Source organism: Halichoeres trimaculatus, unplaced genomic scaffold (genome assembly GCF_033239565.1).
Source record: "Halichoeres trimaculatus isolate MK-OKI-2021-1 unplaced genomic scaffold, fHalTri1.1 fHalTri1_scaffold_9, whole genome shotgun sequence".
Lineage (NCBI taxonomy): Eukaryota > Metazoa > Chordata > Actinopteri > Labriformes > Labridae > Halichoeres > Halichoeres trimaculatus.
In genome coordinates this window covers 36,911,014-36,926,050 of record NW_027437188.1, presented here as the reverse complement: position 1 = coordinate 36,926,050, position 15,037 = coordinate 36,911,014, and the positions used below count along the sequence as shown (strand labels likewise).

Sequence of the window (15,037 nt, the reverse complement as noted above, 5' to 3'; positions counted from 1 at the left end):
TAACAGTCGAAGAAAAAACCTGTTGGTTTTTGAATATTATTTATTTATTTTTTTGGTGTTTCTGTCCTTTTTCTTGTCTTTTAACTCTTTTATTTATTTATTTATCTTTTTCAATTTTACTGTCTTGTCAGGTTGGGTTTTTTTTTTTTTTTTTTTAATCTCCTTATTTTATCATTATTTATTTATTTTATTTTTTACGTTAGTGACACTCTTATTTTGTCTTTTTACATTTGCTTTTCTGTTTTCCTCTCTTAATTCCCCTTTTTTTAAATTATTTTTTGTTTTTCTTGCTGATTGGTGTTTTAAGCCTGTTTTTTTTTTTTTTTTTTGTCCTCATGGTCTCATTATGTTCTGCATGTTTCTTGTATTGTCCGAGTTCGTACATATATAAAAAGTTCACCGTCTCAGACTAAAGTTTTTCTTATTTTCTTTGCGCTGAAGTTTGTGTCCCTTGTTTCTATATCCTGATTTTGGTCAAAACACTTTGTAAACTTCCATTTTTTAAAGTGCTATACAAGTAAAAGTATTATAACTAATATTATTACCAATAAAAGATATTAACAATGAACTGTACCATCACAGATGCTGAGTTATTACTTCAAACTGTGTTTCTGGATTAAGAAAATCTGTCAGAGTGAGACATCTGTCTCCTCTCAGGTTGTTTTAAACTCTCTGCAGTGATCTGTGGGAAACTCCAGGAAACAAACACCTCTCCTCTCTTTCCTCTTCTGTCACAGGAGGAAATAAGACATTAACAGTGTGTAAACTCCTCAGTTATCTTTAAACCTGGTTTATTAAACTAAACTGATCAAACTGAAGCAGAAGAATTCAGGAGTTACTCGCTGCTGAATGATTTATTCCTAAAGTAAAGAAATTAAACATCTATGTGGGTTGTTTCCAGGAGGATAAAATATAATTTCTCCCAAGATATCACTTTTTGTGAAGCACCAAGTGTGCTGCTGTGAAACTTCTTTTATTTATTAAAGTGGTTTCTTTGTTTTTACACGTGAAGAGCTTTAAAAACTTAATTACAACCAAATAAAGACTGTTCTTCCTTTAACAAAGTGACAACAACAGTTTCCAGGTGGGTTTTCCAGATTTTTATTGTTTTGTACACAAAAACCAGGGCCTTGCTTCCATCTGGTGGACAGTCCCAAAACCTGCGGAGGAGAAACCAAAGTTACTCGTCAGATTCAGAGAGTCAGGTTAGATTTAGAGGAAAACAGGTGATCCTTTGTTTCAGCTTCAGCCCTTCTCAGACAAATGCCTCGATTGTCTTCAAGCGAATAAGACCCCCTGATCTGAGGAACCAGAGCAGAGCCACAAAACGTGGATCTGAACCAGTACCAGCAGAAACAGGAGAGTCCTGTTCCGACTCGTCATCGTCTCATCACTGAAGGGACAAAAACTTTCTCGCTGTTTCCTGCTCGTCTGGCTTCAAACTGTGACTCTTTCCTGAGCTGAACTCAGCTGTTTTTGTCTCTTGGCACAAACTGACCTCTGATGTTGGTAAATTAAGCGTCTTAAACTTTGAGCAGTGACCCGTGGCGTCCTCCTTACCCTCTTATGCGGTGGGCACAGGTGTTCCCTGGGGCATGACGGGCACCTCTGGCTTGGCCCCCTTCTGCTCAGAAATGGGCGTGGTGGGCAGCTGCTCCTCCTTGGGCTCCACGATGCTGACGTGGTCGGGCAGGGGCTTCTTGGGGCCGATCTTGCCGCTGGGGTCCCAGGGCAGCATGATCTTCACCTTGATGCCCAGCACACCTGAGGATGAAATTTAAAAATGAAACCCCAGAGTATTGATGCATTTCTGCCTCTCGTTTCCATGGAAACGGCATCTCAGCCAACCTACAACACTAACTTTGGAAAACTGAGCATCTGTTGCTCCACTTCTGCTCTAAGCATTCACCAATTCACCAGGTGATCGGCTCAACTCTACTTCAGAGATCTACCAAAAGCTGCTGCTGGATAAGACAGTTACAGCTCCACCTACAGGCCTGGCATGCTTACTACAGCGTTTTCAGCAGATGTTTTTTCTTTGCATTTTTGCCTGTAGGGTGAAACGTTGTGGTGTAAACGAGGCCTTAGAGGAAGGCAGCACAGGTTTATATCAGAATGTAACGAGATCAGGGGAAAAATTAGCTTGAAATGTCAAAAATCTACTTGTTAGAAAAACTTAACGCTCATAATTCGTTTGCAAATGGCAGAATAATTTTAAAAAACTTACTCAAAAAGTCTTATTAAAGCAAAAACTGTCCCTACAGACGGCTGATGAGGCAGTTTTTTGTCTCCACAAACTGAACAGTCAGCAACCAGGCTGCCACAGGACTTGGCTGTTTTTAAAGGCGCCTGAAGTCGAAGTTTCTCGATCATCACCAACTTTTTGCTTTCATGAACAAAGCTTGAAGATTTATTCCACTTTCAGTCACTCAGATACGTTTCACCATAAAGCCATGAAGGAAATCTGTTTCAAAGAGTTCAGAAACTCTCCACGCTCAACTTTAGCCAACGACAGATCACTGACTGACTATAATATAAAAATAAAGTGTTCTTTCAAATATCCTGAAAATTTTAATTTTAATAAATTTCTTTTTTTTTTACTTTTGCATTTTTTTAATTCAATTTTTTGAAGAGTTTTGCAATTTTATTTAAATATTTTTTTGGATGTTTTTGCAAATTTTCTAGAGTTTAAAAATTGTTTGATATTTTTCCAAATTTTTGACATTTTAAATAAGTTGTAATTTTGGCAAAACTCAAAAGAAAAAAAAAATTGATTTTTTCAAATTTCCTAAAAAAAATTTTTTTTCAAACTTTAAAAAGTTTTTAAAAAATTGGAATAGTTTCAAAATTTATTGAAAGATAAAAAACTCAGACATCACATGGAGAGTTTTATAAATTAAAAAAAACTTCGTTTGAATTATTTTCCCTAAAATTTAACTATGTATGAATATAAATAAATGTAAATGATAAATGAATTGATTTAAACACAATTAACTTAAAATAAAATAAAAATAAATAAATGATATTTAATAATTATTACAATATTTTATAAAATAAAATTAATTTAAATATAAATAAATGAATTTGTATGAATTTTATCAACTTTCTTTCTTTATTGTGAAAATAAAGCAGATTTTGTGGCTCCTGAATGAATTTAATCCAGGAAAAAAACATCAGGGCCAGAGAAAAAGAAAAAAGAAGAGATAAAATATTTTCACTTTTTGCTGTAAAACAAAGTTTTTGTTGTTTTATCAACTTTGCTTAGGGCCCCTGATACTGATGCATTTTAATTTCTTCACTTTTTCAACACCTGCTGCAAACCTCCTCTAACAAAACGCTTTCTTATGACTCAGTAAACATTTATAAAATCATTTGAAGTATTGAAATGAGCGGTTTTATAAACAACCTTTCCAATGAGGAGGGCTTGTCATTCAAAAACTGGGTCCGAAATAACAACTTCCTGCAGAGCTTTTGTAGAGCAGGGTCTGGTCTGTCATGTGAGCGAGTTTCAAGCCGTAACTTCTTGTGGTTTGGGACATGTTCATTTTTGCAGAAAGGGTAAAAAAGTAGAAAAATCTTATTTTGAAAGGCAAATTGCCTACCTCCTGTTGGAGATAGGTCAGGGGTGTCAGTGTATGATTTTTGTGTCTCATTGAGCTGAACGTTTTGGTGTTGGTTTCATCTCTCTACGACATTCCTAGCCCCAGCTTTGGCTGTTTCAGTGTGCCTCAGTTGCTGTACAGAGCTTATTATGGGATGGGATACGTAAACTTCTGTGATTCTGGGGTGTGTGCCAATTTTGGTGAGTTTTTGCGCATGTTTGGGGGGGTGTAATTAGCGTTCAAAGCGCGTGTGGAATAATAAGAAGAAAGAAACGCAGCAGGAACAACAGGTCGGACTCTAACTGAGACGTTAGTCGTCGTGTCGGAGCGCGGCGTCACTCACCCTGCCTCAGCAGGACGTGGCGGACGGCTGTGTCGACGTAGTAGTTGACGGGGTCTCCGCTGTGGATCATCAGGCCGTCCACGAACTTCATGGACTTGGCTCTCTGACCCCTCAGCTTACCGGACACAACCACCTCACAACCCTTGGCGCCGCTCTCCATGATGAACCTCAGGACGCCGTAGCAAGCCCTGCAAACAGGAGGAGACAGAACCAGTCCGGTCATGTGGATCCAAACGTACAAACAGATTCTCATCGATCCTGACGTCTGCGTTTCTTCATTTCTGTGCTGCTTCAGCCCTTCTCAGACAAATGCCTCGATTGTCTTCAACCAGAATAAGACCCCCTGATCTGAGGAACCAGAGCAGAGCCACAAAACGTGGATCTGAACCAGTACCAGCAGAACCAGGAGAGTCCTGTTCCGACTCGTCATCGTCTCATCACTGAAGGGACAAAAACTAAGACTGAGCAAAACTAGGAGAGCAAAACAACGCTCAGCGGTAAACCTGAGTTTGTTTTGGGCTTTACATCATCATCCTCATGTCATGACAATCAGGCTTTGAGAAAAACAAAAGTTTGGACTCAAATCTTTTAGAAAGCAAAAAAATGTGACATCTCTCAAGATTAACAAGAAAAGAAAACAAAATCCTTCTGTATCAGGATGTGAAAAGATCCAAAGATCAGGTTCAGAGTCTGGTTCCTCTGAGGCTGGATTTGTGGTCACGTTTGGAAACAACAGAATTCAGAGTCTGAAACGCTAAGATTCCCCTGAAAACAGCAACGACACATCCAGAGCAGAGTAAACACGTTATATTTCAGCAGGTGATGGAGACGGACTCACCTACGCACAGCCAGACCTCCCAGCAGTTTGTAACGCAGAGACTCAGCCTGAGCGATGGCGCACAGACCACGGGTGGCCACTTTCTCAGCGTACAGCTAAAAGACAGAGACAGGTGATCAAACTTGAGCGCAGAAGACTGAGGATCTAAAGCCTGGTCTACACATTTATCTTAAATAAGGCACATTATACATTCTTACAGACCTAACAAGATGTTTATTGCTTAACATTAGTTTGTTCTTCATGTCAAAAACGTTAATCAGTGACTCTAATCTCTGACTCTCAGATCACAGCAGGGTAAACACAACACATTCAAGCTGCTGTTCACAAGTTTGTGGACTTGAAAACTAAAATGTCTACAAAAAACTGAGACAAAGAGCAAATCCCAACTGTGACTTTTACACCTTTCCCTTCATCCTCTGTTTTAAGAGCCAAATGGAAGAGTTAAAAAAACATCTCTTTGAAACGAAATGCCACTCACTCCCCTGCGACTGTTTCTTCTCTTCCAAACAAAACACGTTTTTACAAAGTGATGATAAACTGACGTCAGATCAGGGAGACAAACTCACAGCAAACAGACGCCACCACCACGATGAACCGCATCACGTGAGTAACGAGTCAGCTAAGCTATGAAAAGCTAACGTTAAGCTAACGTTACAGTATTCAGAAGCTATGTAGCTTCTGCACTAGGGATGGGTCCTGAATTAGGTACTTTTATAGGTACCGACCGAATTCAGTCAAAAGTACCAGGTACCAATTCATGTAAAATCAAAAGGTACCATGTTCAGGTACCTAAATGCATCTTTGTGACTGTGAGGGAGTGGAAGAGTAGATTTTCCATGCTGAGCATGAACACAGCATTACAAGGTTATATATTAAAGAATAAATATGTCAAACAGAAAAAAAAAGTATTTCATTCTACCATTAATTGATATTTTTTACCACTATAACACAGAAAGTACCAAAAATTGGAACTGTTGCGTACCAGTACCGACTGACAGGTAACGGGTATAGGTACCGTATCGTTTCAAATGTGAAAGGTACCCATCCCTACTCACACAGCTGATGCAGCTCTTCTGTTCAGTCCATCATGAAACACAGTCTGTCCACTGCAAATCTGTCACCCTGCTCTGTGTAGCTGTTATGATTAGCTGTAGATGTTGCTATAGCAGTGATAGCAAGCTCATTATAACAAGCGATTTCAAAATAAAACCAAAAATTCAAAACATGGCTGATATCAGCATTAAGTAGCAGAATATTGAATATCTGATAAAGAAATATCCTTATCGTGGGTAATTTGTCAAACCCCCTGTGTAGCTTTAAGCCTGATAAACTACAAATATTAACTTGCAGCTTCAGCCCTTCTCAGACAAATGCCTCGATTGTCTTCAACCAGAATAAGACCCCCTGATCTGAGGAACCAGAGCAGAGCCACAAAACGTGGATCTGAACCAGTAACCAGCAGAACCAGGAGAGTCCTGTTCCGACTCGTCATCGTCTCATCACTGAAGGGACAAAAACTAAGACTGAGCAAAACTAGGAGGACTTAAACAACGCTCACTCTAGCTCCTACACATCATAAAATCTGCTAATTTAGTGAATTTTCTTTAATCATACTTGGGTTTAACAAAACGCTACATGCTGAAGCTGCTCTGCACAAGTTTGCAGCAACAGACAGAGGTAAAAAAAGAAAGATCTGCTCCTAAAACTGGTCATCCTCCTTTTCTTTTCTTTTTACCTCAACGCTGCCCTCGGGGAAGCCGAACCTCTTCTGGACCACAGCGGTCAACTCTCTGATCCGACGGCCCTTCTCTCCAAGAACATTCTGGGTTCTGGAAACGTGAAAGATGAGTCAAGTTACACATTATAATTTATTAAAGTTTAACTAACTTCTAAAAAGACCCATTTGTAATAATTTGACCTTTCTCAGACAAATGCCTCGATTGTCTTCACCTAAATAAGACCCCCTGATCTGAGGAACCAGAGCAGAGCCACAAAACGTGGATCTGAACCAGTACCCACCAGAAACAGGAGAGTCCTGTTCCGACTCGTCATCGTCTCATCACTGAAAGGAAGGATTCATGGAGGGGTTTTAAAGTGTGTTAGTAAAGTCTGGATCTACTTTATCCTAACTGGACGTCCCCAACAGAAGAAAGTTTGGCCCAAGTGAAGTCAAAGCTGGTACCTTGTGGCCAGGATGATGATCTCAGTCCTGGTTGGAGTCACGCGCACCTCCACGCCGGAGTAGCCATCCTCAGCAAGCTCACGAGTCAGGAACTCGTTCAGCTCGGCCTTGAAGATACCGTCTGAGACGAACTGGGGAGAGACGACAGGGTCAGAACATGTGCAACAAAACCCAAGATTAAGATCAGATGAAGACGAGCTACAGAGATGCTCCAGGGAGTGTTTACGGGATAAACCTGACAGTGATTTGATATCATGATACATGGGGAATAAAATGACTGTTTATTTTTTAAATAAGGAGGATTGAAATGACGTGTGAACAACTATAAGTATGTAGTTATTTTAATTAATCCAAATACTAATTGAACAGAAAAAGACAAAAACAAATCTTATATCCACACCTGATGCTTACTTATGTTTTATACTGACAGAATACTATATTTCTTAAAAAAGTGGGGCAGAGACTCCTGTTTTTGTGAATAAGTGTTTACAGTAACAGTGAGCTAAATCATTTAACAGCACTTAAAACACTTACTTCACCACTTCTGTCACCTAATGCTTGTGAAAATGTCCCATATTAGCCTCTTACTTTCACACAGTCGCTGCCTTTAAAGAGGTTTAAGCGATGCTATGGCTCCAGAACTACACATATATCAGTTATTAATTGTTTTAGGAGGATTTAAAACAGCTTCTGAAGCTTTAAATTATGTAAAACACAGTATTTGACTCTAAATGACATGTGAGCAGTGAGAGCTCAGGGTGTCTGCAGGTTTATCTGAGGTAGCGTTAGCATACCCGCTAATTTGACATGAAGCTAACTCACGACTGGGCATTAAACTACACATATATTAAACAGAAATGGCAGAAAATCCGTGTGAAAAGCCCGAAACGTTACTCGACTTGTTTTGTTAAATAAATACGGGTTTACATCCGAAGGCCCCGGTGTGTAACTCAGGCTGACCGCCGCTGAGCCATGTTCGCTAAACCAAATGAGGAGCACCGAGCGCCGGCAGCATCTGCAGTAATCCTCCTCATACCGAGGGCAGACGAGCTCCACTAACACCACATCGGGCCTAAAATGTTTGTATCTAATCTCACAGCGCCCCATTTTATCAGAAACCTGCTGTCTGTGCGCAGAAAAGTGGATAAAACAGCGCTAACCTTCCTCTTCTTGGAGATTTGCACCGCCATCTTCAATAGGCCGTAGACAGGAAAGGGCCTCCAGAAGACGCGGAAATGAATTTATACCAACACTTCAACTTCCGGTGATGTCACATAAATCTGGTTGCTGGAATTTGTAGTCCAAAGCTCGTTTATCGCCAAAATTGGATACTTGCTTCTATTTTTAATAGTTTAAACCATTCAATAAAGAATAAATAATAATTTCATAGCTTTGATATAAAAATCTTATATTTATTTTGCTTTTTTTTTTTTTAATTATTTTTTTTTTTCCCACACACTTTAGGGCCCAGCTTAATCCTCAAACTCTTATCTTTATTGGCTTCTCACATTTTTGCCTGATGATAATATGTAAGCTGTTGTAGGTTTTTAATTCAGGCATTTGGAAATTCCTTTTTTATGAAAAAAAAAGGATGTTTTGCTGTTTTTTCTGAGTACAGAGGAAACAGATATTGTAATTCTCAAACAGGCTATGGATCCCTCTTGCTGCCTTCTAACAGCCTCTGCTATTTTACCCTGTGTATATTTTTATATTGATTTTAACAGTTATAACTTCCTGATTTTTTAAAAAAAATTATCCCTCTACATTTTATATCAATATTATTGTTTTTATATCTATCTATATGATTCTGCCAGCATTGCACAGTCCATTTTTTATTGTATACGCTTTCTCTGCCTTGACTTATCCATCTGAATCTTATCTACGTTCATGTTTTATTACATGGTGTTCATTATAGACAAAAAAGAAAGTATGTTATGTGTTATGTTCTACACAATATAATATAATATAATATAATATAATATAATATAATATAATATAATATAATATAATATATTTTTTTATCTAGGAACATATTTAAAGAAGGAAATTAGCAAAACATATTATTATTATTATTATTATTTTAATTAATAATTCTAATCATAATAATGAACATTTATGCTTTTTAATGGTGCTGAATGCAACTATTTGAGCTTTAGATCATGTTTTTCAAATTAAAACTGAAATAAAAAAAATTCAAACAGATAAAAATGTCAAAATCAGAATTTTTGGAGCCCCCAGGTGGTTATTTCTGACCACATGTCACAAGTTATGATATCTTTAATACTCTATAAGCGTCATCCTGCATGTTTTAAGACCATTTTAATGTTGCTTACAATATGAACATTTAACGTAAGTACAGCACCATAATTTACCCTCTAAAGCCACCAGAACTTTATTAAACTTTTATCAGAGACAGAAACTTCTGTTGTCCTGGTCACTGGTCCGAATAATTTTATTAATCTCATTAATCTCATTAATCTAACGAATTCATTTAAAAACAGAATGCTGTGCTGTCTAAAGGCCAGACGATGACACCCACCCTGCAGTTCCCTGGTCCACCCTGAGCCTCTCCTCTGTTTCATTACAAGGATCAACCAGAAAACATTTCACCTAAGTTTCCACTAGATGGCGTTATCTGACTCTATCTCAGTGTGACTCACAGGCCTGCACATGGTCTCACACACACACACACACACACAGAGTTGTTGAGGTAAATGCAAACACTGCGATTGAAATATAAGTTTACAGTTTAATGAACTTTTGTTAAAAATGAGTCTCTGTGTGTTTTTTCCTGACACGCTGCTCGGCTCCTTCACAGCCTCAGAGTTCAACAAGAGCTGAAGGTAAAGTTTCCTTTTAAAGAGACGAGGGAAATAAAAAGTAGTTAGTTTGATTAATCACAGTAAATCAGTGCTGATGGATGTTCTCAGAGGTGGTTGATACAGAGGGGGGCAGAGCCTCTGAGCAGCACGGTCCTCAAGATGAATCTGTTTGCTCTGGAGATTTTGTTTCTCACAGTTTTAGATGTTAATAGTCTTTAAGCCTCGAGTGCACAGTGTCGACTGCAGCGTTAAAAGTTAAAAGAAACAGCAGATCAGCTAGTGTCAGTATTTTATTTCTAGAAAGTTTTTATTCTTCTTTGGACATGAAAAAAAGTTTATTTAATTTAATTTTCTTTTTTTTGTTTCTTTGTTTTATTTTTTTTTTGTTTCTTTGTTTTATTTTTATTTTATTTTATTTTATTGTTTCTTTGTTTTATTTGTTTTATTTTATTTATTTTTTGTTTCTTTGTTTTTTTTTTTAATTTTATCTTATTTTTTTTTGTTTATTTTATTTTTTTTTTTTTCATAAAGTTTCAGCCATGCATCAGGGGGTTAAAAAGCTGATTTACTATTTAAAAAAATACATTTTTAAAAATATTTAATCTAATTTATTTATTTATTTTTTAAGCCAACAATCTCAGTCCCATCAACAACACTGGAGACTGTGTGGACATGTTGAGGCCAATCCCTCTCACGTCTTTTAGAAGTTTCCAAAACTTCAGAAACTTCAGGTTCATGTTCGTGTTACTTTAGAAAAGATTTTTGGTTGTGGATTACCTTCTGACATTTTGTTTGATTGGTGAAAATCTTGGTTTGTAAAAAGACTCATATCTCTGTAACATCCTGCTCACAGCCTCTGAGAAATGTGTCACAAAGAGATGGTTTAAACCTGAGCCCCTAAATCTCAACGACTGGTTGGAAATAGTTACAGGAATAAACAAAATAGAAAAGACGACTTTTTCTCTGAGGATAAGAGGAGCATCTTTTGCTCCTTTGAGGGGAAAGACTCAATCGTCTTGTGACTTCATTAAACTTCAATGGACTCCAACTGGAATTTTCTTCTTCAAACTTGATGTGCCCCAACTTTTTTTAACCTCTTGTTTCTGTCTTTGTTTTGTTTTCTGTATAAGCGTGAAATTTTGTTTTTTTCAACATTCTTTTTTAATGAATTTTTGTCACAAGGTGAGCAGAAATGTACCATTTGTTACAATGAACAAGCATACAACCCCCCCTAAAAAAAGGCCAAATCTGCATTAAGTTTTTCAGAATAAAAGAGAAAAAAGACAAATAAATAAATAAAATAAGATTAAAAGATAATAATAATAAAAAATGTCAGAAAATAATTCAATAAACTATTTAAAATATTTAGAAAAAAGGAAAAGAAAATAATAAGCTATATACACATACATACATGTACAAAGTAATAGTAATAACAATAACTAGAAAATAAATAAATAATAAAATACCGTTATAAGAATAAGAAGAGTTAAGTGAAACAATGACAGTAAAAAAAATAAAAATAAAATAAATAAATTAAAACGAATAATAATAAAACAAAATAAATAAAATAAAATAATAAGAATAAGAATATTAAACAAATAATTAAAAAATACCTAAAATAAATAAAAGAATATATATATATATATATAAATATATATATATATATATATATATATATATATATATATATATATATATATATATATATATATATATATATATATATATATATATATATATACACATACACATGAATACATACACACAAATATACATATATGTATACATACAAATACATACAAACATACACATACACATGCATAAATAATTAAATAAATAGATAAAGTATAAGTGTGAATTTTGATTAAATAAAAACAAAAGTTAGAGTCTGTAAATGTTTTGCAAAGCTTAGAAAAGAAATAATTCTTCATAGAAAAACTAAAAAATAGCATTTAATTTCCTTCTTTATGAATTCATGCTGATGGATTTGGATACATTTGTCTGTTAAATGTGAAATCTGACGTCCTGATAACAAACTTTCCTCTCATCATCAGTAAAACACCATCTGTCAGTTTTTTTTATAAAGGGAAAGAAGTTTCATCGTAGCTCTGAGCTCCTCTTCCTCCGTCATCGAGCCTCACGGCGCTCAATGCGGCTCCTGCAGCGTTACATCACATCCTGCTCCTGAGCCCATCCTCCAAAACTTCATGCTGGGAACAAACCACTGAGACCAGCACTAACACACACACACACACACACACACACACACACACACACACACACACACTCAGAGGGAGCCAGCCCCTCCCCCTCCCTCCCAGGATGAGTCCAGTCCATTCCCAGTGAGCAGCATTAGCATACAGATGTTAGCCTGAAAAGGGAAAACAGGGGCACACAAAGGGCCTGCATGACTGGGGGTGAGGTGGGGGGGCACAGGGATGGCCCTTGGCCTTTTTAGGGTCTTATAGACACACACACACACACACACACACACACACACACACACACAGGCCCGGGTGTTGAATGGTAAGTAGCCGTGGGGGTTGGTGGAGCTGCTGCTGCTGTTACTCATTCACCAGAGATCCTCAGCGTGCACAGCCGAATGCCGACACACACACACACACACACACACACTGAGGTACACACACGGGACCCCGACTGCTCCTCTTCTGCAGCACTGAGGCCTTTAGCCTTCATCACTCGTCTTCATCACGCTGTTAAGAAAAACTAAGCGACTAAAAACTTTTATCTCATTTAACTGATGAGGACTGGAAATGTGAAGAAGCAGCTACAGTAGATGCTAGTTTTAACACTTACACACACACTCACACACACACACACACACACACACACACAGAGGGGAGGACGTCAACTTCTGCTCCACTTTGTGTGAATAGATGGAAATCAGTCACAAGTATCTCTGCGGCCCATTGTGTGCCGGGAAGTCTTTGTTCGAGCATCTGTTGCCCAAACATTCTCCTCACTGTCACTCACTGCAAATTGGTCCGTTCAGACGAGTTGCAACAAAACTCGATCCTCCTCCCACACACACACACACACACACACACACACACACATGGAGGGGAGGGCTGGGAGATTCCCTGGACGCAGTAAGAGAAAGAGTTAATCTTTGTTTCCTTTGTGTGTCACTGAGACAGATGATGGTAAAGGGCTGAGGAGCAGGGCCTGGAGCTCGTGGGAACACTTTGATAAAATGAACATTTACGTCCTGCTACAGTCTCTGATTGGTCGTTAGTTTACCTGGACTAAAAGGTGCATCCACCACTTTAAAGATACTACAACTAACACTGTGTCACAGCGTGGCCTTGTTTCCCAAACGCCCCTCTTTAAACTGGTGTGGAGCTTTAAAATGTTCATATTAAGAGTAAACACGGTGATGACTCCAACAGTTCAGCTCGTGTTTGAGCCATTTTCTGTGGTTATGGGGCATTAAGCAGAAAACTGGTGTTAATAAGGAGATTTGGTCCAGAAATGATGGAAATTGGAGAAAAAAAAACTGTAGAGAGGACAGGATGTTACTGAGGTGGTAAAATCTGTTAGTTCACTCAAGGATTTATGGAGTGGTGTAATAAACTGTAAAAACTGAAATCTTATCAAGTGTTTTTGTTTTATTTCCTGTAGAAAATTCAAAGAAAATTCAACTTTACGACAAAATGAGGTCTGAATTACTTGTAACAAGAGAAAAGTTACTCATATAAAGACATTATTCAAGTTTTAAGCTTGTTTTTCTTCTATAGGCAGATTTTTTTTACTTGTTACAGCAATCAGACCTCATATTGTCTCAATACAGCTTGAAATCAGACATTTCTGGACTTCAAGTGAATGTGGCTCATATCAAGTCAAAAAAACAAACATTTTTTGCACTGAAAATACAACAAAAACACTTCAGTTTTTGCAGTGTTCTCCTTTGTTCTTTTTACTAAAACAGTGACACCCACTTTCTTCTTCTTCTTCTACTGTAAAAACAACAACCACCCCCCTCTCTTCTTCTCTGCCTGACTTCCAGGTAGATTTCAGGACCACACTGCAAAAAAACTGAAATCTAATCAAGAGTTTTTGTCTTAGTTCCTGTAGAAAATCCAAAGAAAGTTCAAAGTTAAGACAAAATAAAGTCTGAATTGCTTGTTATCAGAGAATTGTTACTTATATTAAGACATTTCTCTAGTTTTAGTCAAATTTTCCTCCAATCTTCTGTTTTTTATTTATTTATTTATTTATTATTTTTTTCTTCCATTGGCAGATTTATTTTTACTTGTTACAGCAATTCAGACCTCATTTTTTCTCTTAATAACCTGAAATTAGACATTTTTCTGGACTGGTCAGGTGAATGTGGCTCATATCAAGTCTAAAAAGACGTTTCCTAATGAAAATTAAACAAAAACACTTGAAAAGTTTTCAGTTTTTTGCACAGTTTTCCTTCTTCCTCTTCTTCTACAACAACAACACCCTCTGTCTTCTTCTCTGCCTGACTTCCAGGTAGATTTCAGGACCACACTGCAAAAAACTGAAGATTTATCAAGAGTTTTTGACTTATTTTCCATAGAAAAATTCAGAGAAAGTTTAAATTTAAGACAAGACGAGGTCTGAATTGCTTGTTACGGGAGAAAAGTTACTTAGATAAAGACATTACTCTAGTTTTAAGCACATTTTTCATCCAAATGTCAGAGTTGTTTTACTTGTTACAGCAATTCAGACCTCATTTTGTCCTTAAATAACTTGAAATAAGACATTTTTTATATTTTCTTTAGGTGAATGTGACTCAGATTTGGTCTACAAAGACATTTTTGTACTGAAACAGCAACTCAGACCACATATTGTCTCAAAATAGCTTGAAAAATGACATTTGTCTGTACTCCTCAGGCAAATGTGGCTCAGATTAAGTCAAGAAAGATATAAATCTTACTAAAAATAAAACAAAAATACTTGTTAGGATTTCATTTTTTGCAGTGTGTCTATCTTTCTCTTCTTCTACAACAACAATGACACCCTCTGTCTTCTTCTTCTTCTTCTTCTTCTTCTTCTTCTTCTACTGTGAAAACATCAACCACCCCTCTCTTCTTCTCTGCCTGACCTCTAGGTAGATTTCATTTCAAATTATTTGCTTGAAAGTAGAATAATGTCTCAGTACAAGTGACTTTTTTCTTGCTCAATATGCTGATTTTTTTACTTGTTATAACAAATTTCGACCTCGTTTTGTCTTTAAACAACTTGAAACAAGAGATTATTTGG

The 15,037-nt window shown here is 37.0% G+C and overlaps 1 protein-coding gene and 4 non-coding genes across 5 annotated transcripts; all 5 read right to left on the bottom strand.

Moving 5' to 3' along the window:
* Positions 1–1,085: 1,085 nt before the first annotated feature.
* rps3 (ribosomal protein S3) lies at positions 1,086–8,224 on the bottom strand. Its single transcript, XM_074679560.1, has 7 exons — positions 8,126–8,224; positions 6,966–7,096; positions 6,519–6,612; positions 4,784–4,878; positions 3,946–4,133; positions 1,561–1,764; positions 1,086–1,160 (listed from the first exon to the last, which is right to left on the bottom strand). Exons 1-6 carry the CDS (start codon positions 8,153–8,155, stop codon positions 1,565–1,567), a joined length of 738 nt encoding a protein of 245 aa, XP_074535661.1. The 5' UTR covers positions 8,156–8,224; the 3' UTR covers positions 1,086–1,160; positions 1,561–1,564.
* Positions 1,251–1,399, bottom strand: LOC141798504 (small nucleolar RNA SNORD15). The gene has a single exon (XR_012599174.1). It is a non-coding gene; the product is annotated as a small nucleolar RNA SNORD15 (small nucleolar RNA).
* LOC141798505 (small nucleolar RNA SNORD15) lies at positions 4,242–4,391 on the bottom strand. Its single transcript, XR_012599175.1, has one exon. It is a non-coding gene; the product is annotated as a small nucleolar RNA SNORD15 (small nucleolar RNA).
* LOC141798506 (small nucleolar RNA SNORD15) lies at positions 6,141–6,291 on the bottom strand. Its single transcript, XR_012599176.1, has one exon. It is a non-coding gene; the product is annotated as a small nucleolar RNA SNORD15 (small nucleolar RNA).
* On the bottom strand, positions 6,702–6,851 carry LOC141798508 (small nucleolar RNA SNORD15). Its single transcript, XR_012599178.1, has one exon. It is a non-coding gene; the product is annotated as a small nucleolar RNA SNORD15 (small nucleolar RNA).
* Positions 8,225–15,037: the final 6,813 nt, after the last annotated feature.